The sequence below is a fragment of the Plecotus auritus genome, assembly GCF_963455305.1.
Source record: "Plecotus auritus genome assembly, chromosome: 2".
Lineage (NCBI taxonomy): Eukaryota > Metazoa > Chordata > Mammalia > Chiroptera > Vespertilionidae > Plecotus > Plecotus auritus.
In genome coordinates, this window is record NC_137771.1 from 131,287,684 (window position 1) to 131,315,010 (window position 27,327).

Genomic DNA, 27,327 nt, shown 5'->3' on the forward strand with positions numbered 1-27,327 from the left:
TTGCGGACTTGATCCCCAGTGTGGGGCATGCAGGAGGCAGCCAATCAATGATTCTCTCTCATCATTGATGTTTCTATCTCTTTCTCCCTCTCCCTTCCTCTCTGAAATCAATAAAAATAAAAAAGAAGCTAGTTGTGGTTTTTATAATTGACTAAAAAGAAATATTTTTCATATTCTCTCAAATGAAGAAAAATCTGAGTAATATATTTAAAGTTACTTTCTAAGTTTTAACAATGTGAATGGCAAAAGCCAGATCCACCTCAGTTGTTTTGGACTTTTCAGAGACAAAAATCATTGGACTTTTGCAAAGCTAAACTGACTTTTTAAATTAATAGTAATATCTTAATAAGAAATAAAAATACTTTTGCAAATATAACTCTGTGTTTCTTTCTATTTTATCAATTAAAATTTCTGTAGCAGTTAATTTTCACACTCATAATCTAGTTAGTTTATAAAGCAACCCAGTTAGGCAGGTAAGATTACATTTTTCCCTACTGAGCCAGATAAAGAACTGAGTTTAGAGAATTCAACTACAGTTAAAAACTCTAAAGCCCAACCTATTTACATTTTTTTACATACCAGTTCACACAATTTCATTCTTGAAGATCATATATATTTGACTACTCTAAGTAGTTGCACCTAAAATATCTTAAGGTCAGATGGAAAAACTAAAAATAAAAATATAAAAAACATCTACCAGCAATATAAGTAAGCCCTAAGAATATAGTGAAGTCAATTTCTAAAATGATTAGAAGAGGAGAAAGACATCACAACACTATACTAAAGTATTTTTATTATAGGAACAACTTTCCATAATACAAAATTAAAGTCTAGACATGCTTTAATTTTAATTACTTCTGAAAATTTATCATAAATAAGTAGGTAATGATTTTGATAAAAACGAAATTAAGAAAAGTTTCATTTTCAGGTAAATGTGAAACAACAATTTATTTATGAGCAGAAAGAAGTTTGTGTTGCTAGTGTTGGAAGGTATGTTTTATATTATTACTAGAGGTCCGGTGCATGAAAATTCATGCACTGGAGGGGGGAACCCTCAGCCTGGCCTGCCCTCTCTCACAGTCCAGGAGCCCTCAGGGGTGAGAGGTGACCTGGCGATCAGAGGAAGGCGATGCCCCCATCACACCTCTGCTGCTGCCACTGCCAGCAGCGCAAGCCTCAGGCGGCCCTGGGTGGCTGGGCAGCCGCCATATGAGGCTTGCTTGCGCCTCAGGCTGGCCCTGGGCAGCTGGGGGGCTGAGGGAACTGGGGGACTCCAGAGGCAGGCACACAGAGCAGCTGGGCCCGCCTGCTACCCCAGCGGGTCTGAGGGGACTGGGCAAGGCCATCTTGTGAGGGTCAATTAGCATATTCCCTCTTTATTAGATAGGACTAGTGGCCCGGTGCACGAAATTCATGCATGGAGGGGGGGGGCGGTGTTCCTCAGCCCAGCCTGCACCCTCTTCAATCTGGGACCCCTCGAAGGATGTCCTACTGCCAGTTTACAGGGATCGGGCCTAAACCGGCAGTTGGACATCCCTCTCGCAATCTGGGACTGCTGGCTCCAGCCGCACGCCTGCCTGCCTGCCTGCCTGCCTGCCTGATTGCCCCTAACCACTCTGTCTGCCAGTCTACTCGCCCCCAACTGCCCCCCACTGCCGGCCTGCTCACCCCCAAATGCCCCACTGCCAGCCTGATCACCCCCAACTGCCCCCCATGCCAGCCTACTCACCCCCAACTTCCCCCCCTGCTGGCCTGCTCGCCCTCACCTTCCCTCCCCACTGGCCTGCTCGCCCCCAACTACCCCCCTGGTGGCCTGCTCACTCCAAACTGCCCCCCCCGCTGTCCTGATCACCTCTAACTGACCCCCACTGATGGCCTGCTCGCGCCCAACTAGCCCCCCTGCTGGTTTGCTTACCCCCAATGGCCCCACCCCCCCACCAGCCTGATCACCCACAATTGCCATCCCATCCTGGCCTGATCACACCCCAGCGATCCAGGCTCCCAGCCCCTCCTTTTTATCTTTTGTTTTGTTCAGCGCCTCCTTGAGGGGAGGCCAGGGCTGGCTGGAAGCAGGTATCTGGGATTTATTTATCTTCTATAATTGAAACTTTGTAGCTTTGAGTGGAGGCCAGGGCCGGCCAGGGCGGGCGGGAAGCTTGGCTTCCTCCATCACCAGGGGCAACCCAAGCCTCCTGCTTGCTCCAGCTCCATGAGTGCCACCATTTTAGTTGGGTTAAGTTGCATACTCGCTCTGATTGGCTGGTGGGCATAGTGGAGGTACAGTCAATTTGCATGTTTCTCTTTTATTAGATAGGATGGGGGGTTGAGTAAGACATAGGTAAAAAAGCAATGTTTTTAAGTTATATACACACTGTGATGATAACAAATATAAATAAAATTTTGTTACTTTTTAAATCTTTGCCAACAAGCAAAGAAGCAAGAGTTTTTCAGGTGATATTTCAAGTACATACACATATATTAAGCTTAGTGTTACATTAAATGACACAGTAAGAAACAGAATTCTTAAAAATATCAGTGTGATATGGAATCTTTTAAATTTATTGCTGTTAAATTTATCAGGTGATAAAGGAGTGTATATAAATATAATTAAACACTTTTTAAAACATTTTATCTCATTAGCAAAAGCTCTAAGAAAAACATCTTAATCCTTATTTGCATTTTCTTTAATAAATATACTGTAACTTATAAGTCAATTAACATGCATTTTCTTTTCCTTTGGTTTAGCACAAGTCTATACATTATAAGACTTAACAATAAAATTACCTAACATTTCTGATCATGAGAAAAATCTCAGCAAAGAAAAATGACTATTATTGCTCAACTCTTCTTATAAAAAAATAAATAAAATTTCATATAAATAAAGGGAAAACAAAATACAGAATCCCTTTATCATGATTAATAAAAAATAAAAAATGAGTCCTAACCAGTTTGGCTCAGTGGATAGAGCATTGGCCTACGGACTCAAGGGTCCCAGGTTCGATTCCGGTCAAGGGCATGTACCTTGGTTGCGGGCATATACCCAGTAGGGAGTGTGCAGGAGGCACCTGATCGATGTTTTTCTCTCATCAATGTTTCTAACTCTCTATTCCTCTCCCTTCCTCTCTGTAAAAAATCAATAAAATATATTTTAAAAAATGAAAAAAATAAAAACCACCATGGTGCCCTGGCCAGGTAGCTCAGTTGGTTGGGGTGTCTTCCCATACACCAAAGGTAGTGGGTTTGATTCCAGGTCAAGGCACATACTGGAGGCAACTGATTGATGTTTCCCACAGATGAATGTTTCTCTCTCTCCCTGCCTCTCTCTCCAAAATATCAATTAAAAAACAAAAATAAAAAAACGAACAAACAAACAAAAAAACACACATATCCTCAGGTGAGAAGTCAAAAGACAAAGGCATGGTTGGTTCACTTATATAAAGGTATATTTTCAGCCATGTTGTCATCATCACCAAAGTTCTATGTTCTAGAAGGTCATTAAATTAATATTCAGGAATATGTGCATATTTTTTACTATTTTAACCAGTTAATTGAAATATAATTTATAGACATAAAGTCTACCTGCTTAAAGTATAAATTCAAGGTCTGTAATGTTTACAGAGTCGTGTAACCATACCCATATTTTTCCTCCCCTGACCCCCTCCACCCCAGTCTGCCCTTCCCCAGGCCTTCATTACACCATTATATGTCCATATATTATGCATATATGCATATATGTTCTTTGATTATCTCTTCCTGACCCCTACCCTTCTCTCTAAAATTCATAAGTCTGTTGCAAGTTTCAATGTCTCTGGAACTATTTTGTTCATCAGTTTATTTTTTTCATGAGTACATATAAAAGTGAGATTATGTGATACTTGTCTTTCTCTTACTGACTTATTTTACTTGGCATGATACTCTCTAGGTCCCTCCATGCTATCTCAAAGGGTAAGAGATCCTTCTTAATTACAGCTGCATAGTATTTCATTGTGTAAATGTACCACTGCTTTTTTATCCACTCTTCTACTGATGGGCACTTGGGCTGTTTCCAGATCTTAGCTATTGAAAATTGTGCTGCTATGAACATAGGGGTGCATATATTCTTTCTGATTAGTGTTACTGGTTTCTTAGGATATATTCCTAGAAGTGGGGTCACTGGGTCAAATAGGAGTTCCATATTTAATTTTTGAGGAAACCATATTGTTTTTATCCACAAAAATCTGCTCTGCAGCTCCCTATAAGCCAGTTGCTTAGGCTATGGAACTTCCTTTTGACCCAGTGACCCCACTTCTAGGAATATATCCTAAGAAACCAATAGTTACACCAGTCTGAATTCCCACCAGCAGTGTACTAGGGCAGGGTTCCCTTTTCTCCACATCCTCACCAGCATTTATTGTTTGTTGATTTTTTGAGGATAGCCATTCCAGCAGGTGTAAGGTAATACCTCATTATAGTTTTAATTTGCATCTCTCTGATGATTAGTGACTTTGAGTTTTTCATGTCTCTTGGCCATCTGTATGTCCGCTTTGAAAAACGTCTGTTTATGTCCTTTGCCCATTTTTTTATTGCAGCCACCACCTTTGATTCCCCCAGGTACCTATTTCTTAAAAAGAAATATTCTTTTAAAAGCATTATTAACTAAAAATTTTGGTTCTACTCTCAATTTTTAAGCTTTTTTTCAAAATACCAATGCTTTCAGTGAGAAGAAGTTGAGATCCCATGTATAAAGAGATCCTGAGTCCCTGTAACTTTGGATAGAAAAAAAAGATACCCCTTCATCTAGATTTGAAAATAGATTAGACATTTAAATTTTCCCAGCATACTGCAGCTTCTTAACTATTTTCTATCATAATTTCATTTATCTTATCCTTCCCAATCTCTCCAGTAAAAATAAACAACCATTGATTAAACCATGGTTGACTGAAAATAACTGACAGACTGCTATTCTGCTATCTCCAGGATATGAGGAGATTTTAAATTATGTGATACACCTTCACAAAGGGTGGGGTAAAAAATAAAAAAGTTAACAGAGGAGGTTTTCACCTTAAATTGTGGACTAGGTAATTTTAGTTTTCTCTTTATAAAAGATCTTTTAAATTATTATTCTTTTACTATTTAAGCATTAAATCCTATATACAATTTGGTTTGGTTTCAGATTACTGCTATTTTATTTTTCAACTCAATTTATTGGGATGACATTGGTTAATTAAATTTTGCAGGTATCAGTATCCTGTGCTTTCCCATAAGGGAGCCGTGACTAGACACTGGTGTTTAATGAGCACTTGAAATGAGGTTAGTTCAACTGAAAAACTAAATTTTTTATTTTATTTAATTACTTTATCACATCTCAATTTTAAAACTATTAGAGGCAAGAATAGAATATTGGGGACTAGCTATGGTTATGAGAAATATTAATCATGCTCTGTTAACCATGATTGCCTTGTGTTGGTTAAAGAAAGGACCTTCTGACCTGGCTGGGAGTTACATGCCCCCAGGACCCGGGAGTCAACCTTGGGACCTGTGAGTCAAACTTGGAATGTGGTTCATTCTCAAGGAAAGATTAACAACCTAGTTGTCCAAACAATAGATTCCCACCCCAGCCACCTACTTCCCCATGCCTGTGGTCCCTACTTCCCCATGTAATCTTTAACCCTATATAAGCAACTGGCTTATGGGGAGCTGCAGAGCAGATTTTTGTGGATGACCTGCTGCTCTCCCATACTGCTGGCAGTATTGGAATAAATGCTCATATTTGATTCAACCCTGTATCTGATTAATTGGCTCAAAGCAGCACAGACCCATTGATTGTCCCATTACAAAACTATTACTCAAGATAGTGACTAAAACTTTTCATTATATTTGCAGAAACTTAGGTATGCAATTCTAAACTGAAAATCTTATTAAAGCTAAATTCTCATTAGATCAAGAATTTTCAATGAAAAATAACCGTTTTATAAGATAACAGAGGCCCGGTGCATGGATTCGTGCACCAATGGGGTCCCTCCACCTGGCCGGTGCCCTCTCACAAACTGGGACCCCTTGGGGGATGTTGGACTGCCATTTTCAGCCCAATCCCCACAGACCAGGCCAAGAGACCCCACCGGTGCACAAATCCGTGCAATGAACCTCTAGTATGCATATAAGATCTTTGGTTAATCTCTTCCTGCCCTCCTCCTTCCCTCTGTGATTCATCAGTCTGATACATGTTTCCATGGCTGTACGTTAAGCATCTGCCCAGTGGTGGTCAGTGCGCATCAAAGCTACCGGTCGAACGGTCGACTGGTTGAATGGTTGCTTAGGCTTTTATAAATATAGATAGAACAACAGAGTGAAAATATTTCTAACAAATTTTAGATTGATTACATTTTAAAAGATTTTTATATACTGGGTCAAATAAAATGTAAACTTATTAAAATTAATTCAACTATTCTCCTTTTACTTTTTAATACTGCAACCAAAATTTCTGAATTACATAAGTGGCTTACATTGTATTTTAATTGAGCCATGCTGCCTTGGACAATACATCCTATATAATAAATGGCTAATATGCAAATTGTCCCCTGGATCGGGAGTTTGACCAGGAGTTCAACCAGGGGGCAGGGCCGGCCAGCCAACCTCCAACGTCCCCTCCCCCTGGCTGGCGAAGCCCAATCGGCCCTAATCAGGGCAGACGAGCCAGATCCCACCGGTGCACGAATTCATAGACCAAACCTCTAGTCCTATCTAATAAAAGAGTAATATGCAAATTAACCATCACTCTGCTACACCCACAAGCCACGCCCACGAGCCACGCCCACAAGCCACGCCCACAAGCCAATCAGGAGCAAATATGCAAATAAACTCAACCAAGATGGCTACAGCCACAGAGAGCAGGAGGGAGGCTTGGGTTTCCCTGGCAATGGAGGAAGCCAAGCTTTCCACCTGTCCTTGCCGGCCTAGGCCTCCACTCAAGGCTGCAAAGTTTCAATGATAGAAGATACATAAACCCAGCCACGGAGCTAGAAAGAGCAGGAGGCTAGGGTTGCCCCCAGTGATGGAGGAAGCCAAGTTTTCTGCACACCCTGATCGGCCCAGGCCTCCACTTAAGGCTACAAAGTTTCAATTATAGAAGATACATAAATTCCAACAGAAATGGCTGCCGCCACAGAGCAAGCAGAAGGCTTGGCTCTGCTCCAGGCTACAAAGTTTCAATTGTAGAAGATAAATAAACCCCAGATACCAAGGCCTCCACTTGGGTCACCAGGGGGCGTGGCCAGCCTGCAAACTACCGCAGGCCCCTCTCCCAGGCTGCCCCATGCCCCAAGGGAACCCCCACCCTGATCTGGGACACCCTCAGGGCAAACCAGCTGGCCCCCACCCGTGCACCAGGCCTCTATCCTATCTAATAAAAGAGTAATATGCAGATTGACCATCACTCCAACACACAAGACGGCTGCCCCCATGTGGTCAAAGATCCTGCCCCCATGTGGACACAAGATGGCCACCATAAGATGGCCAGCAAGGGAGGGCAGTTGGGAGGGACCAGGTCTGCAAGTGAGGGCAGTTGGGGGTGATCAAGCCTGAAGGGGAGGGCAGTTGGGGGGGACCAGGCCTGCAGGGGAGGGCAGTTGGGAGGGACTCAGGCCTGCAGGGGAGGGCAGTTGGGGGGGACCAGGCCTGCAGGGGAGGGCAGTTAGGAGTGACCAGGCCTGCAGGGGAGGGCAGTTAGGGGAAAACAGGCTAGCAGGGGAGCAGTTAAGCATCAATCAGGCTGGCAGGGGAGTGGTTAGGGTGTGATCAGGCTGGCAGGCAGAAGCGGTTAGGGGCAATCAGGAAGGCAGGCAGGCGAGCAGTTGGGAGCAAGCAGTCCACCGGGATCGGGCCTAAACGGGCAGTTGGACATCCCTTGAGGGGTCCCAGATTGGAAAGGGTGCAGGCTGGGCTGAGTGACACCCCCCGTGCACTAATTTCGTGCACCGGGCCTCTAGTATATTATAAAATCAAAACATTTTTAAAGTTAGGTTCCTTAGGGTATAATTTATATGCAATAAGAGTCTTTTACATGTATAGTTCTATAAAAGTTGACAGATATATACAGTCATGTTATCACCACCACAATCAGGAAGGACATAATACATTTTTTAAAATGTTTTATTGACTTTAGAGCAGTGGTTCTCAACCTTTCTAATGCCGCAACCCTTTAATACAGTTCCTCATGTTGTGGTGACCCCCAACCATAAAATTATTTTCGTTGCTACTTCATATCTGTAATTTTGCTACTGTTAATGAATCGTAATGTAAATATCTGTGTTTTCCGATGGTCTTAGGCGACCCAGCTAGCGGTTCTCAACCTGTGGGTGGCGACCCACAGGTTGAGAACCGCTGCTGTAGAGCCTAAGAACAACAAGAAAGCTCACTGCATGGGAGAACATATTTGCCAATGCTATCTCAGATAAGGGTTTAATCTCCAAAATTTACAGGGAACTCATACAACTTAACAAAAGGAAGATAAACAATCCAATCAAAAAATTGAAAAAGGACTTAGACACTTTTCAAAAGAGGACATAGAGGAGGCCAAGAGACATATGAAAACATGCTCAAAGTCACTAATCATCCCAAAGATGCAAATCAAAATGACAATGAGGTACCATCTCACACCTGTCAGAATGGCTATCACCAACAAATCAACCAAGGACAAGAGCTGGCAAGGATGTGGAGAAAAAGGAACCCTCGTGCACTGCTGGTGGGAATGCAGACTGGTGCAGCCACTGTGGAGAACAGTATGGAGATTCCTCAAAAATTAAAAATGGAACTCCCATTCATCACAGTAATCCCACACCTGGGAATATATCCCAAGAAATCAGAAACACCAATCAGAAGGACATATGCACCCCTATGTTCATAGCAGCACAATTTACCATAGCCAAGATTTGGAAACAGCCTAAGTGCCCATCAGCAGATGAGTGGATTAGAAAACTGTGGTACATCTACACAATGGAATACTACACTGCTGTAAAAAAAAAAAAAAAAAAAAAAAAGAACTCCTACCATTCACAACAGCATGGATGGACATGGAGAAAATTAAGCTAAGTGAAATAAGCCAGTCGGAGAAAGATAAATATCACCTGACCTCACTCATTTGTGGAATATAATGAGCAACATAAACTGATGAACAAAAACAGATCCAGAGACAGAGAAGCATCAAACAGACCATCAAACCTCAAAGGGAAGGCAGGGGAGGGGTGGGGGAGGCGGGAGAGATCAACCAAAGGACATGTATGTGTGCATATTATGTCCATGTGCTAACCAATGGAGACAGACACTGGTGTGGTGTGGGCTTGTCCTGGGGGGCAGAAGTGGCAGCGGTGGGGGGGAGAGAGGTTTAGTGGGGGAGGCTCAATTGGGAAAAAAGGAGACATATGTAATGCTTTAAACAATAAAGAAAAATAAAACTAACCTTTAAAACTACTATGCTTTCCATAGGGTTAACTGTCCACCATGAAATTAACAGAACAGATAACAAAACTGAGAAGTATTTCCCTTTGGGTTTAAAAAAAAAAGGAGAAGGAAAAGTAAATTAAGTGATAAAGAAGTTTACCCTCTAGATTAGATATCTACTTTTATTGAGATTTCATAAAAGTTACCAGACTATACAGGATCCTAGAACTACAATGCCAGCTAACCAGATGCAAATGCCAGTGGAGACTTAACTTACACCAATATTTTCACCCAGATTGCTATTGGTTTTTTTAGAGCTTGCTAACAAAGTTGAGTAAATTTGGAGTAGTCTGCCTAACACTATTTTTCTCATAAACTCTTATTTCTGGCACATGGTTTTACAGAACATAAAGTTTTTCAGGAACACATATATCACATGATAGCAAAACATTTATACTACATGAAAGTAAAGGTTAATAAAGTCTGTGGCTCTATCTGAAAAATAGAATTTTTCTAATCACTTATCTTCATCTCATCATATACATGAAATATAATAAGTCTATGTTTCAAATAGATTAATAAGATACTAATACCATCATTAATGCTTTCAAAATACTTACTGAAATCTCCAGTAAGAAAAACCCCTTCTGCTCCAGGGGCCCATTCCTTGCAGTATAAACCGCCATCCGCACATCTGTGGACCCCAAAGGATTCATAGCCTCTGGAGAACTTATCGATCCCACCTTCATTCTCTCCAATGTTGTCCAAAGTCTGGTTAAACCGCTTATACCTGTGAAAAATGCAAAAGAAGAAAGTTACGAAATTAAATTATTTTACTACTGTAATTAAGTATCTGTTTTACACTTATTCAGAAAAAAGGGAAAAAAAGATATCATTAAAGAAGACATGTGAATAATTTCATTTATTGGTAGATGTTACCTGGTAGGTAAAATCATTCTTATCTCAAATAACTAGTAATTCCACTAACATTTTTTACCATTTCAAGCACTTTACCATAAGAGAGGAAATAGGATAATTATTTTATTCCATGAAATTTTAAAATCAGCATTATAGCAATTTCTATGTCAAGATAGTATAATGAAGGATCCTCCTATATCTTTCTCCTCTAATCCCTAATAACATGACAGGAAAAGTCAAAAACCAGCCAGATAGATAAAATTACCCAACAGCAGGTTTTGGCACATTTTTCCTGGTAAGGGGCAAATAGTAAATATTTCTGCCTTTCCCAGCCTCTGTTTCAACTCAGCTGTGTCTCTGAAGCATGTAAGTGGCCAAAGGCAATATGTAAATGAATGGGTGTGGCTGTGGTCCAATAACTCTTTATTTACAAAATCAGATGGAAGGGCCAAATTTTCCTAGCCCTAACTTTAGCAAAAGCATGGAAAGAACATGGATCACATCAAACTACAAAGGCTAGAGGCATGTCCATATTCAAAACTGGTAAAAAAAACAAAAAACAAAAAAACTACTGCTATTTTCACTAATACCCCCAAATCTGGAAAGAAGCAAACTACAACAAAACTTGTAAAACTATGTGGCAGGTGCTCTCTATGAGAAGTGAAGGTTTCAGGACTACACAATGAGTTAGCAATGCCAATAAGCCTCTCCTGCACTTCCCCATACCCTGATGGGTGAGCAATAAAAGTACCAGAAAGATGGCATTAGGGCATACACAGGGAACATATAAAATTTAAGAAGCTGACTAATACAGAACACCCCAACTGAGCTGTTCAGTAAAAGAACCTTTCCACATATCTTTCACATTATACTTCAACTTATTTTAAATGAATTCACTAAAAATAAGAGTTGAGCGATTATATGCCAAAACAACAGAATAAGTAAAATTGGGCTACAGATGTAAGGAAACAAAAGGAGGAACAAAATATATCATTGGAAAATAATAAATGAATTAGAATTAACAGAGAACAAAATGCACATATAGCAAAACTAGCAAGTTATTAGTTAAGTGAATAAATTGAAAATTGATGTGATTAAATGAAGAAGAAAAAGACAAAGAAATCAAATATATTAAAGGGAAGCTAAGAGAAATGTAAAAATTGACCCCAAAAAATCCAAATAAGGATAGCTGGTGAATCTTAACAAAACTAAATAAAATGGATATAGAAGATGTAAAACTGGAAATTTTCCCCTTAAGTAAATAATTAAATCTCCATATTAAAAAGAGAGTACTGTGTTGCAAAAAAAAAAAAAAAAAATTAAAAAACAAACACACAAACATGCACATGCAAAACCTTCCAGTTTAAGCTACTGAAATTCAAAGAATAAAAAAAATAATTCCATAGACAACCAAGTACAAAAGAGTGAGGAGAGGGGTTTTTTTGCAAAGGTACATTACATTAAAGATCAAAAACCCACATAATTTTGAGAAGTAAAAGTAATCTAAATAAAGACATTATATAAGTTCCTACTCAAACATAAGGAATTATTAAAATATTGTCAAATTTAAAATAATTCTAAGTCTATGGCAATTAAGATTATAAATGCAAACTCACATAAAGAAATGAACAGTCATTGCAGCAGAGTCCTGAATGAGCCCTGAATCTTCAAATATAGAACCACAGCTATATTTGCAAGTGAATATACAATAACAACAAAAAGAAACGCACAAAGTAAAAGTTTTATTATTACAAAATAAAAATAAAAAAGATGAGTGAAAAGAAGAATGTCAGACCCTTATTTTATAACAGTCACTGAACAGTGACTAAAATTTAAGGTTGTCATCTGTATAGTTTTTAATCTATTAATTTTAGATGGGCAACTTAGGAAATAATGTTTCTGAATATTAATTCAACAATTTCAGCAATTTCTTTCATTTTGGTGCTGTGACTTGGATTGTCTTATCATGCCATAGTACGGCAGGACCCCAGAGGAGCACTTCCAGGACTACCTTGTAGACCCAGACCGTGCTAGGTACCTACCACCAGGGGCCCTTGTACCCCACTGACTCCCCACATTGCATCTGGTAAACTTAGGTGCATTTTTCTTGGAATTCCAGACCTTCCTGTTTTAAGGTAAGAAGCCATAAGTTTATTTGAGCTGTTTTTTTAAATCCTGAAGGTGGAGCTAAAGATTAAGGAGGACAGGAAGAAAAATAAAGTGGATGTCTCTTCATGGGTTTTGTTGTTGTTGTTGTTGTTGTTGTTGTTGTTGTTGTTTAACTTTGGCTTTTTAATTGGAATTGCCTTCTGAACAAAACCCTTTGCTGGATAAATGAGAGCCTGAACTCATAAGGAGCATTTCCTCCCTCCTGCTTGAATTTCAGGTATTGTTAGGTGACAAAGAATCTCTGTGGAAGTGCCCAACGTTGTTCCTCACAATATGCAGGGACTCCATAGGGAATTCCAACACAACTGTAATTAAATAATTGATTTGTCTTGGGATGTACACATAAACTTTGGTTACTTAGTATTCCAAGTCCTCACGGTTGTATTATACAGCTGGGGAGAAAAACCAAGACATGCAAGAAGGTTCAGATGACTCAGGAGGTGACAGCCCCTTGTATGGGAAGACATGATGGGAACCTCTGGTAGGGCTAGCTAAGGCCAGAGGCCATCAAATAGCATGCCTCGCTTACAGAAACTGGCTTCATGTTGAGTAGAGTCCATCTACCTGAGCAGAGTAAGTCCATCACCACAGTGGCATACCATCACTGTGACCAATGGTAAGTCTGCCCTCAGAGCATGGGGTAGCACTCAACATCCTGGTAGTTCCCAGGTGACAGGGTACCTGCCGTACTATACCATAGGGCAGCCCAAGACAGCCCAGGGACTTGCAGGAATGCCTCTAACTCTCAGCTTGTTACATATCGGTCTCTCGGTAGATGGGGAAACAATCCACAGTGCCTTAAGAGACCCTTTTTGGAGGTATATTCTCACTAACTGGGAAAAATTCAACCCGAGTCCATCAAGTTTGTTTTGCAACCCAGCCTGGCCCCAATATGAAGTGGTCAATGGAGAGGCTTGGCCAGTTAATGGCACCATTAATTTTAATACTATCTTACAGTTAGACTTACTTTGTTTCGCCAGAGGGAAATGGACACAAGTTCCATATATGCTGTAGGAAGTTAGATGAGCAGAGCAAGGACATTGGACCAGATAGATAGAGGGTCATAAGGGTGGAAAATCCCAGGTGCCTAACAATGGACAATCAATTGTAGGGTGGGATCTAGCCTCCAGGGTCATTTTCCCCATCTTAGCATATGCTGGTCTGGACTCCCTGACTTTCTTGGCTAGAGATAACATCTATGCCTCAGTTGTATTTTAGTTCCAGGCCTAGATAAGCAATACAAAACCAGCCTAGCTGACATCAGGACGAGCAGCATTGAATAATGACCCCTTCCCCAGTGCTGGCCAATCAATCAATGGAGATCACAACCCTGAATGGACACATCTGGAAAACTGCTGAATGTCCTATAAAGATATTTCCCTGGGACCTCCCCTAAAATCTCCAGCCTTAAAACCCTTAGGATAGAGGACCCAGTGCTCTCTCCCCACTGGGAACTCAACTGTGTCTTTCCCTTTCCCTTCCCACTGCCCCTCCCGGCCCCAGACACATTACCTTTAGCTTCTGCACTCCCAAGCTCCAAGGGCTCTTTCTTTACCTTCATAACTTTCCTAAGCCCATTTCTTCTAGGAATTACTTCTACCTCTGTAATTTACCAAATAAATGTTCTCTTACAGTTTGAGTCTTGCTCTGAATTCTTTCCTAGCCAGAACTCAAGTACCAAGGTTGCTGAACCCAGGTTTGGTCTTAGCCCACCAATCAGACACCTGGTGCCGTTCCCACTGCCTACAACATATCCAAGCCTTTATGGCTCTCAGAGAAGACCTAAGCTATGTACTATCTATAAAATAGAAAAAATGTACCCAGATGGAAAAAAAAAAAATTCCAACATTATGTGAATAGATTTGTCAGTCCTTTGTCAATATTTCAGTAAAAACCCAATTCTTTAGGTATTCAAAAAAACTGTCCTTTTTTACAAATGAAGTCTTTATAGGATCAGATGTGTGGCTCCAGAAACAATTCAAAGCCCACCAAATCCTTTTACCTCTCCAAAACCTCTCCTATTCATCTCAAAAAACTTACAAGTAACTGGCTTTATGAAAACAAAGTAATTCCAGGAGGCGGTGCTTTTCTTTCCATGTACCTTTGAAATATAAATACCTGGTCTTCTTTAAGACCTCTTATCTGGGCCATCTTTTAAAATGCAAATTTCTGGAAGGTAAATTGTTCCTTTCTAAATTAGTAAGATTTGATTAAAATATTATTGAATATCTAAATATTCTGAAATAACATGAGATACTAAAACATTGATGGCTAAACCAATCTTAAGTTTACCTACTTTTGGCTTTATATTACAGAGAAACTGGAAAATAGATTTGGAGCTGTTAATGAATGTCTTATGTTTTATTAAAAACTAGAGGCCTGGTGCATGAAATTCATGCTCTTGGGGGAGTCCCTCAGCCTGGCCTGTGCCCTCTTGCAGTCCGGGAGCCCTCAGGGAATATCCGTCTGCCTGCTTAGGCCCACCGGCAGTTGGACATCCTTAGCACTGGTGTGGAGGCAGGAGAGGCTCCTGCCATCACCCCTGCACTTGCCAGCTGGGAGCCTGGCTTCTGGCTGAGCAGCGCTCCCCCTGTGGGAACGCACTAACCACCTTGGGGCAGCTCCTGTGTTGAGCGTCTGCCCCCTGGTGGTCAGTGAGTGTCATAGTAACCCGTTGTTCCACCTTTCAGTCAATTTGCATATTAGCCTTTTATTATATAGGACTAGAGGCCCGGTGCACAAAACTTGTGCACCGGGGGGTGGGTGTTCCTCAGCTCACCCTGCACGCTCTCCAATCTGGTAGGATCGGGCCTAAACGGGCAGTCAGACATCCCTCTCACAATCCAGGACTGCTGGCTCCCAACTGTTCACCTGCCTGCCTTCCTGATTGCCCCTAACCGTTTCTGCCTGCCAGCCTGATCACCCCCTACCACTCCCCTGCCAGCCTGATTGATGCCTAACTGCTCCCCTGCCAACCTGATCACTGCTAACTGCCCTCCCCTGAAGGCCTAGTCACCACTAACTGCCCTCCCCTGCAGGCCTGGTCCCCCCCGCAACAGCCCTTCCCTGCTTGCCCGGTCGCCCCCAACTTCCCTCCTCGGCTGGCCTGGTCACCCCTAACTGCCCTCCCCTGCAGGCTTGATCACCCCCAACTGCCCTCCCTTGCAGGCCTGGTCCCTCCCAACTGCCCTCCCCTGCTGGCCTGATCCCTCCCAACTGCCCTCCCCTGCTGGCCATCTTGTGGTGGCCATCTTGTGTCCACATGGGGGCAGGATCTTTGACCACATAGTGGCAGCCATCTTGTGTGTTGGAGTGATGGTCAATTTGCATATTACTCTTTTATTAGATAGGATAGAGGCCTGGTGCATGGGTGTGGGCCAGCTGGTTTGCCCTGAAGGGTGTCCTGGATCAGGGTGGGGGTTCCCTTGGAGCATGGGGCGGCCTGGGCAAGGGGCCTGTGGTGGTTTACAGGCCAGCCATGCCCCCTGGTGACCCAAGCAGAGGCCCTGAGATCTGGGATTTATTTATCTTCTATAATTGAAACTTTGTAGCCTTCGGCGGAGGCCAGAGCAGGCCAGGAACTTGGCTTCCTCCATCGCTGGGGAAACCCAAGCCTCCTGCTCGCTCCGTGGCTGCAGCCATTTTTGTTGGGATTTATTTATCTTCTATAATTGAAACTTTGTAGCTTTGAGTGGAGTCCAGGGCCGGCCAGGGTGTGCGGAAAGCTTGGCTTCCTCCATTGCTGGGGAAACCCAAGCCTCCTGCTCGCTCTGTGGCCGCAGCCATCTTGGTTGGGTTAATATGCATACTCACTCCTGATTGGCTGGTGGACGTGTCTTGTGGGTGTAGTGGAGGTACGGTCAATTTGCATATTACTCTTTTATTAGATAAGATACAAGAGGCCCAGTGCACGGAATTCGTGCTTGGAGGTGGGGGTTCCCTCAGCCCAGCCTGCACCCACTCCAATCATGGAGCCCTAGGGGGGTGTCCAACTGCCAGTTTAGACCCGATCCCCCCAGGCCTTAACTGGCGGTTGGACACTCCTTCCACAATCTGGAATCTATGTCTCCTAACCACTCACCTGCCTGCCTACCTGATTGCCCCTAAACCCTCTGCCTACCTGCCTGATCGCCCCTAACCTCTCTGCCTGCCTGCCTGATCACCCCTAACTGCCTCTTCCTGCCTGCCTGATTGCCCCTAACTGCCCTTTCCTGCCTGCCTGATCTCACCCCCAACTGCCTCTGGCTGCCTGATCACCCCTAACATCCCTCCATTGCTGGCCTGATCTCACTCCCAACTGCCCTCCCCTGTGGGCCTGATCTTGCCCCCAATGGCCCTCCCCTGCTGGCCTGATCACCCCTAACTGCCTCTGCCTCCCTAATCACCCCCAACTGCCCTCCTCTGCCGGCCAATTTGGTTCTGATTGGTCAGTTTCTATGCCAGTCAGTGTCTAAAGCTCCGCCTCCTAGGCAGCCATTGGCTCCTTACATTCACCCAGATTTGGTCCTGATTGGTTAGTCTCTATGCCAGTCAACGTCAAAAACTCCGCCTCCTAGGCAGCCATTGGCTCTTTACATTCACCCAGATTTGGTTCTGATTGGTCAGTTTCTATGCCAATCAGTGTCAAAAGCTCCGCCTCCTAGGCAGCCATTGGCTCCTTACCTTCACCCAGATTTGGTCCTGATTGGTCAGTCTCTATGCCAGTCAACGTCAAAAGCTCCACCTCCTAGGCAGCCATTGGCTCCTTACATTCACCCAGATTTGGTTCTGATTGGTCAGTTTCTATGCCAGTCAGCATCTCTGGGCCTACTAACGGGGCCTGATCAGAAAGGCAGGGCTGATCAGCAGCCTAGTGGAGGCCTGAAGAGAAATGGAGGAGCGGCTGTTGGCCAGGCCAGGAGAGAAAGAGAAGCAAGTTCTGATCAATGGCTGCCACAGAGGCTATGGATCAGACCCTGCCCCTCTCTCTGCAGGCCTCTCTCCAGGCCTGATCCGCAGCCCCCTAGGTAGTCGGTGCTGGGTCGGGGTGCCAGCAGCAGCCCCAGTCAGTGCTGGGCCGCCACAGCAACCCAGCACTGACTTCAGGTCTGGTCAGGCCTTCATTCATAACGGTCATTACGACCCTTGCTCTTTATTATATAGATGTCTCTTAAAAGTATGAATATGTTTGTCAATGGAAGGGTATGATTCTAGAAGTCATAAAATGTATTTTCTAATTTAAAAAAAAGCTAATTGTTTACTTTTCAGTTGTCGCTAGAAATTAAGATTTCTAATAATTAAAAATTCTAATTAAGTTGAAAAGGAACTGTATGTTTTGGGTAATAGAAAGTATAAAGCATGAGATACTTTCAGAAGGAAAAAGAAGAAAGTGAGTTGCTCTAAAGATAATTGTTCCTGAATGAGTTAGAAAGAGATAAACTAAAAGGGACTGGGAAAGTTTAAGGTTTGTAAAGAAAAATTTTGAGAAAATAACATGGTTAAACTGAATAATTAATTTAATTCAGTAAATAAATTTAAAAATCTAAAGTAAGCTAATCCAGAGTTGGAGTTTGGTTCTTTTTCACTCTGTTAAAAGGACAAGGATTTTCCTTTTGTTTTCCAGGTAAAAAGAAACTTAGTGTATTCTTAAAGCAATATGGTAAATTATATATTTTCTCCCTACCTGATCCCTCCAGAATTTGACAGCTCTTAATGAGTAAGCATTATTATTTTTTATGGAAATATGTTTGCATGAATTCAAAAAGAATCTGATCTCCTTATAACAGGACACAATTGGAAAGTAGTTTTATTAATGAAGACTTTATCTGGAATGTCATTTTTGAGAGAGACACACCTAGATTCTGGATGTCACTAAAAAGTTTTGAAATCTGACAAAAGTCCCTTGGGAAAACAGCCTGGTACACTGATTATGTACATGTTTTATGGCAGTCTTTTCAGGTAAAAAATGAAGGTTGCTTTCCTGGAATTGGCAACCTCAAGACGTTTTGGGGAGCCTCAAGAACTTGCGGAATTCACCCAAATCTAAAGGTATTGCAGTCAAAGCCTAATGGCAACTGCATGGCTTGGCTTCTTTGCCCTATGAGGCAAATTAAAATTCAATCTGGAGAGTCCTTATGAGATTCTAGCAAAGCTGATGTAAAAATGCCTATATGTATAATTACTGTTCTTGTGTGTTTATGTAAATAATCAAGCCAAATTGAAACCAGACTTATACAGTAAATAAATTGGTCTTACTTAATTTGGCTGTTTGATAAAAATGAGGGTGATTTTGAGGAGGAGAAATTGTGTTTCAATAAAATCTATGATACACAGTTGTGGATATCAGACTCTAGATTAGTTAATTTTCTCCAAAATTTTATATTTTTCCACCTATACACTGAACTGGATCCTAATTTTTTTCTAATTTTCTTAGATATTTGGTTATAAACCCTACTTGTACTCCAGAAATACTGCTCCTTACTGACTCTAGACACAATTGCAATTTCCTTCTGGGTCCAGACCTCATCATCCCTCTGACAGAGAGAAAGGATCTCCTGGCTCTGAAAGAAAATTTTTGTCTTTCTTCACCAGGAAGTAGCCATAGAAGAGACCCTACACCCCTTTCCCTTAGAAAATTGAGAGCCAAGAATCCTTGATGGGAGAATGATATAGTAGGAAGACAGACATGACCAGAGTAGAAATGGTAAGCCAGGTACAGGTGACCAGGAGAAGAATCCTAGCAACGGGCAAAACCAGGGTGGGACCTCACTTACCAGGGTGATCTTTACTCCCCAGCATATCAATGGTCATAGGGTATGGACCTTCCCCTGATTTTTCCTTCACTAGCATGTCACTAATCATGTGGTAGACCCCCTTAAAGGAGGGACAAGGGGGCTGGAGTAAAAAAATGTATTCCTCCCATAAACCTTGCACAAACACTCTAAGCCCTCAAGACAATGAGGTTCTGACCCACACCAAAATAATCTTAGGAACAAAGCCTCACGTCTGTTGACCAGAGAGACAGAGTTTTGGTCAAACTAAATAAAACATCTGGGCCTCAGTTGTGTTCCAGCTCCAGGCCCAGAAAAACGTCAAGGTGAGGATGGCAATAACATAGTTGACATCAGGACCGGCTGTGATGACTAATGAGCCCCTGCGCTACCACCAACCAATGCAGTAGAGATTATGACCCTGAAAGGACACACTTGGAAAGCTGATAAATATTCTATTGAGATACTCCACTGAGACCCCCAGATAAAAACCCTCAAGCAAAGGACTTAGCACTTGGTCTGTCTCTCTCTTATGACCTTGACTTTCCCCACCCTCTTCTTTCCCTAGCATCATGTTCTCTCTCTCACTCTCACTCTCTCTTTCTCCTTTGAGCATGCCCTTGCCTTTCCCACCCCTTTATTCCCTCAAGGCACATACCATTGCTTTCTTCCTCCTAAGTTCCAAGGGCTCTTCTTTTGCCTCTGTAATTTGTTCCTGAGTCCATACAACCCAGCCTGCTCACTTTTTCTACCACTCTTTCAATTGGAGTTCCTTGGCTCTAAATTCTTTTTCAACCAAATCAAGAACCAATGTTGAACTGAGATCCAACAACTGGTGCCATTTCACCAATAACAATTTCACTTCGGTTTCTTAATTTAAAAAAATTTTTAAGTTAAATTTAGTACACACTTACTTTGCTTTTGTTTCATTATATTATTTACTAGAGGCCCGATGTGTGAAATTCCTGCAAGGGGCTTGGCCTCTGCCTCGACCCTCCCAGCCACGGCTTCATCCAGAAGGTTGACTGGAAGGATGTCCAGTCTAATTAGCATATTATATTTTTATTATATAGGATGTTTATTAAGCTAATTATCTATCCTTTTCCTAAACATAAGCATAAAACAATATCAAGAATGATGTTTTCCAAAAATCACTGATGATGTTTTGGTGGATTTCTTTTTACTAACTCCCTTGCATTGTTCTAATTATTTATTACAAATAGTACTATTTAAATAAAAATATTTTTCTTGAAACTGTCACTGTTAATCATTAAGATATCTATAAAAACTTATAGGATATTCTATAGGAATTTTACTAGGTATATGAAACTATGTTTGTAAAATTTGGAGAACTGAAATAGATATATGGAACAAAAATGAATTCCTGAAATAGTCTTAAACTTATATAGAAATTTTAAAAAAATAACAAATGGGAATTTTGTATCAATAATGGATAGATGGCTTACCTAATTTAATACTGAAACCTGTAAGTTTCATAAAAATATAGATCTCTAAAAATCAAAATAATTTCAAGAGATCAGTTATACAAATTAAATTAAAAATAAATAAAACCACAAGTTCCTAAGAAATCAATACAAATATCTAGTAAACATTTGAAAATGTGTTCAAATTCATACATAACTAAGAGAAATGCAAACTTAAACTTCAAAATTTCACTTTCCACCTAAAAGACCAATAAGCATATGACTGTGTATGTGGATAAAGTTCACTACAAAGAAAAAGACATTATCAAATACTCTTTAATGAAATATGAATTAGAGAATAATATGGTATCAGTTGTGAAAATTTCAAAATCACACTCTTCAAGTAAGTAATTCCATTTTTAGACATTCACCCTTTGGATATATTGCATAAGGAAGCAAAGACAATCATTATAGCATTATTTATAATGCCAAACCATGGAAAATAATCAACCTATTCAACACTGGGAGACTGATTGAACTGTGGACCACCCAAACAACAAATTAGACAAGAGCCATTAAAAAGAACAAAGTAGAAAGATATGTGTTGATAAGGGAAGATGTAGAAAAAGAAGTTGCAGAGCAATTTTCCACAGAGCATATATTTGTATAAAGAATATCCCATATAATAAAGAGGTAATATGCAAATTGACCCTCACACCTTCGCGTTACAAGATGGCCGCCCCCATGTCATAACAAGATGAATGCCCCAGATCGTCACAAGATGAGCGCCCCCCCATGTCGTCACAAGATGGCCACCCCCACATTGTCACAAGATGGATGGCAGGGGAGGGCAGTTGGGGGTGACCAAGCCTGCAGGGGAGGGCAGTTGGGGGCAACCAGACCTGCAAGGGAGGGCAGTTGGGGGCAACCAGACCTGCAGGAGAGGGCAATTGGGGGTGACTAGGCTGGCAGGGGAGCAGTTAGGTGTCAATCAGGCCAGCAGGGAGCAGTTAGGGGCTATCAGGATGGCAGGCAGAGTGGTTAGGGGCAATCAGGCAGCCAGGCAGGCAAGTGGTTAGGAGCCAGCAGTCCCAGATTGTGAGAGGGATGTCCCAGATTGGAGAGGGTGCAGGCTGAGCTGAGGGACACCCCCCAATGCACGAATTTTGTGCACTGGGCCTCTAGTATAGATATAATTATGGTTGGCATGTAAATCCATTTTCACAGGGCTTCATGCTGAGCACCTGGAAATTTCAATGGCCTGGGGCAGGTAGGGGCCTTAAGGATCCTTAGAACCACCACATTCACACATTTGCATGATGAGCTTGCTGTATCATCAGGGAAGTGTTTTGTAAGCCATTGAATCTTATCAGTAGAGTGACAGGCTTATGGGAGTGGTAGGTGTGGGTGGAGTATTTCATATATGACCCCTTTTTGTATGTATAGGTAACAAATACACCTAAACACACACACACACACACACACACACACACACACACACATCCATGTGTGTTTTTTTAAATGCAAATTATATTCAATCTGCTACCTGGGACAAATTAAATTGTAATGAAATGACATAATCTGAGTCTCATTGACAATCTATTTTCCATGGGACACAAACTGAATTGCCCACAGAAGCCAGGCAGGTATCAAAAATTTAAGAGCTGGCCCCACATAAAAAACACAAAAGTGAGAGCCAGATAACAGAAATAGATGCTCAGTGGGCTTGGCTTAATAGTATGGAAAATAATGCAAAAAGGAACCCATGGAGAAGCAATGGCCTCTATTTAACACCTACAGCCCATTTTTACAATGCATGCAGTGTCAAATTACATAATTATTCAAGAACCAAAAATAAATTTCAGACTTTTCTATGAGCCCCCTTAATTTAAGTATTGGCAACTTTTTCAAAAGACTTAAAATACTGAATTGGACCAAAAAACTTGATGTACCTATCTAATGAAATACTAATAGGTAAACTTTTTCATACTCTCTTAACACATTATGGACGGATCACGAGAGTTCTCGTGTTTTCATATTACACAGCGTTTTACAAAGTATCATACTTTTAAAAGATATTGGGTTGTAAGAACATGTAATAAATAACTTCAAAATGCAATGGGTATTTATTTTAAGGCGTGCCTTTAACATTTATGTAAAACGTTTTTTGTACTCATTCAATAGAAAATTATCTGGCCACCGGGTAAAGCTAGCAATAAAAGTACATATGCCAAAGCAATATCTTCACCAATACAGATCCTAGGGAAATGAAAAGAAACAAAGAGAAAATAAACAAATGGGACTACATCAAAACAAAAAGTTTCTGCACAGCAAAAGAAATCATCAACAAAACAACAAGAAAGCCCAATGCATGGGAGAACGTATTTGCCAATGTTATCACTGATAAGTGTTTAATCTCCAATCATACAACTTAACAAAAGGAAGATAAACAACCCAATCAAAAAATGGGCAACAGTCATAAATAGAAACTTTTCAAAAAAGGACATACAGAAGGCCAAGAGACATGAAAACATGCTCAAAGTCACTAATCATTCAAGAGATTCAAATCAAAACAACAATGCAGTACCATCTCACACCTGTCAGAATGGCTATCATCAATAAATCAACAAACAACAAGTGCTGGCAAGGATGCAGAGAAAAAGGGACCCTCATGCACTGCTGGTGGGAATGCAGACTGGTGCAGCCTCTGTGGAAAACAGTTTTGAGTTTCCTCAAAAAACTAAAAAGGGAACTCCCATTTGACCCAGTGATCCCACTTCTAGAAATATATCCCAAGAAACAAGAAACACCAATCAGAAAGGATATATGCACCCCTCTGTTCATAGCGGCACAATTCACCATAGCTAAGATTTGGAAACAGCCTAAGTTTATTAAAAAATTGTGGTACATCTACACAATGGAATACTACACTGCAGTAAAAAAGGAATTCTTACCATTTGCAACAGCATGAATGGACCTAGAGAGCATTATGCTAAGCAAAATAAGCCAGTCAGAGAAAGATAAATATCATATGATCTCACTCATTTGTGGAATATAATGAACAACATAAACTGATGGACAAAAACAGATCCAGGGACAGAGAAGCATCGATCAGACCGTCAAACCTCAGAGGGAAGGTAGGGGAGGGTGGGAGTAAGGGGGAGAGATCAACCAAAGGACTTGTATGCATGCATATAAGCCTAACCAAAGGACACAGACACCAGGAAGATGAGGACATGAGTGGGGGTTGTGGGGGGGAAGTGGGATAAGGACACATATGTAATACCTTAATCAATAAAGAAAAAAGAAAAAAACTACTAGTCCACAATGTGTTAAGTCCTATAAGTAAACTAGAAGCCTGGTGCATGAATTCGTGCACAGGTGGGGTCCCTCGGGGTGGCCTACGGGGATTGGGCCCCAATTTATGCCTCCAGGTTCTCAACCCCAGATCGCACCCCCAGCCTCACAGCCCCACAGCCCCACCTGGCACCCCAACTTGACCCGGTGCTGACCCCTCACCTGCTCCACCATCCCACCAGCAGGGCTATCGATCGGGACCAGGCCCCCCACCCCCCGGCTCCCTCAGCACCTGGGAGCCAGGCAGCAGCCCGCCCCTGCCGCTGTTGCAGGTCAGGGCGATCAGCGGGGCAATCAGACCCCTGCTTGCACCCACCTTGGCCTGGCTCTGCCCGCTTACCTGCTCCACCATCCCACCATGGTCCTGCTCTTGTCAGGGACCATCGGGGCCGGCAGCACCTCCACTGCCACCCACTACCAGCGCCAAGTTGCTGATGCCTGCCATGTTCTGTGCCGCCCCCTGGTGGTCAGAACACATCAAATGACCACCGAGGAGACAATTTGCATATTAGGCTTTTATTATATAGATGTTGGGTTTTGGCGTTTTTTGTGTTTTTGGTTTTTTTTATCTCCTACAGATATCATTCAGCTATAACTCTTGGTATATGGGATCTCTAATCTGTACTGAAGCACATAAGCAATAACATTCAAAAATGATCAAACAGTAAGAAACAATCAAGTAAATTATTTTGGATATAAGGTAAAAAAATACATATACTCATATATGTCATCATAAGACAAGGAAAATTACTAATTAAAAAGATAAACTTCGGGAGGTAAAATAAATGTGATAATAATTTTATTGTCAATGTGGGTTTAATATCTTAAAATACATTTTTAGGTTTATTTAAGGTTTAAATTTTTAAAATACTCATTTTAAATAAGTTTCTAAAGATATGTACAAATGTCCCATTTACAATCCAACAGAAACAGGATTATAGCATTATATTACTTTAACTAAATATCTTGACTTCCCTCAAGGTCAGCCCTGTAGCTTCTGATACTGAAATACACATTCCACTTTGAAATCACTGTGCCTCAAAAAAAGAAAATGCCTGAGGATACAGCAAGCTCATCATGCCTGTGTCCTCTGCAACTATCGTCGTCTCTTTTAATATTTTGCTATGAATTTATAGGATATTTGAAAACTAGGTCAAATTCTTAGTAACCAAGAACATAAAATGAAGTTAGCATAGCAACTAGAATTCTGTATAAATATAAAATGGTACAAATATTATCAAATTTTATCTCTATATTGATGTTCTTAATCCTCTTTTTATAGAGAAAGAAATATAGGCACAGATAAATATGTAAGTGGTCCAAGGTCAAGAATGTAACAAGCAATAAAGATTTAGCATCATTCAGCCCAAAACATATACTTACTGAAATTCAAGATAAAAATCTCAAATTAAAAGTCAGTCTCTAGAAATAAACAGGGTAGGTTCAAATCCTAACTAACTCTGTAACATAATGTATGTGACCTTGCAAAAGTAATTTACCTTCCCTTTTCCTAAATTTCTCCCCCTGTTAAGTGGGGAAAACCTCAGGTTGTAAGGACTCTGAAATCACACTGGGTGCCATCCCCACAGTAGCCAGCAAGTGCTCAATTGTCAGCTATAACTATTTTCCACCTCAGTGAGGGGCAATGCTGCAGTATATTTTTCAATTTATCAGTCTTTTCTTCATAACACTTATTTAGATATTAAAATACAGGTTAATTATTAGCAAACCATAAAGGATTTGTCCCTTCAAATTCCCAAAGTGTTTGAGAATCATTACCTTTTTTCCTGCTGTGAAAAACTACAACTATTGGCATACTAATACATAACAATACTACGTTCTCCATACTGACCTAAATATATGGATTATGGAAAATGTGGAAGAAAATTAATTCGATCGGATTGACCATTAAAAAAATGACTTCAGGGAAGTAGAAAGTGATGAATTTTGAAAAAAAAGAAACAAGCTAAAATCTTTGCTCTCAGGAATATAGTTCGTACTAGATCCGTACTGAAGTTCTAATTTCAGGCAGCGTTGTGAACACAGGAGATATGTCAGGGAAGATGGATCACACTTTATCTGGAAATGTCTAGGATCTGTAATTCTTTCTCGAGTGCTTCTGATTGGGCCTGAAACCCAAAGAACCCAAATGTTTTTCTTGCTAGCTTAATTACAAGATTTTGTATTGTCATCTGCTTGCTAGGGGAGACTTGGGATCAAGGCAAGAAAAAGCTCAGAAGTAAAAGCTCTATGGGAATTTTTAATAGCTAAAAAAGGGGGAATAAGATTAAAGGAGACGGGAATAAAAAATATTGGAGGAGAAAAAATAGTTTTTTACATCGACCTTTAAAACAGCTTGAAGGTGACTGGCAAAACTTTCTTCTTTAAGCAAAAAACATCCAGAATATACAAAATTACCTATATATTAAGGCTGTCACATAAAGATTAGGCATTTGAGACATTAAGTGAATAGTTTGTGTCCTTCAATCAAGGATAAGTGTACAACAACAAAAAACACAACATACTTAATACAGGATAAAAATATTTTTGTGTTAATAATTCAGTTAAATAAAACAAGATCCTTTAAGCTCATCAAAGAAAGACTGTTCAACTCATGACAGGATAGGGCTGAGATAGGCAAATGTTAGAAAAATAAGCAAGACAACAGAGGGAACTAGTGGGAGGAGAGATTAGAGAAGGCTTTAGGAGTAGCTGGCATTGGAAGGATAAGTAGTGTATTTTGACATCTGAAGGAAAGAAAGAAGGGCAATGCATGTGTAAAAGTTAGGTGGTTCTTGTTGACATGTCAACTAGCTATGTTTTCCAGAAGAGGATAGGTGGGAATCTAGTGCCTAATCAGGATGGAAAAGATGACTTTCAGCTAGATAATTAAATAAAAACTCTTAACAGGCAGAGGAGCTAACTGATATGATCAGAGACAGCTTTTAAAGGGAACAATTTAAAGGATGAATTTTGAATTTTAGTAGGCAGAGTCCACAGATTAAGTCTTTTTTGTTGTTGTTAATTCTCACCCAAGGATATTTTTCCATTGACTTTTAGAGAGAGTAGAAGGGAGAAGGAGAGACAAAGAGAGAAAAACATCAATGTGAGAGAGACATGGTTGCCTCCCTCAATGGGCCCTGGCCAGGGCCAGGGATCAGATCAAACCTGCAACCGAGGTATGTGCCCTTGACCAGAATGGAACCAGGACCCTTTGGTCCACGAGCCAATGCTCTATCCATTGATTCAAACCAGGTAGGATGAAGTCTTTATTAAAAAGACCGAATATTAAATGC

At 41.1% G+C, this 27,327-nt stretch overlaps 1 protein-coding gene across 1 annotated transcript in view; it reads right to left on the reverse strand.

Moving 5' to 3' along the window:
- The window catches only part of GBE1 (1,4-alpha-glucan branching enzyme 1), a 385,578-nt gene that overhangs the window by 301,767 nt on the left and 56,484 nt on the right, over window positions 1–27,327 (reverse strand). Inside the window, exon 2 of the mRNA XM_080656181.1 lies at window positions 10,035–10,204. Coding sequence (XP_080512307.1) covers window positions 10,035–10,204 — 170 coding nt within the window. The remainder of the gene's footprint in view (window positions 1–10,034; window positions 10,205–27,327) is intronic.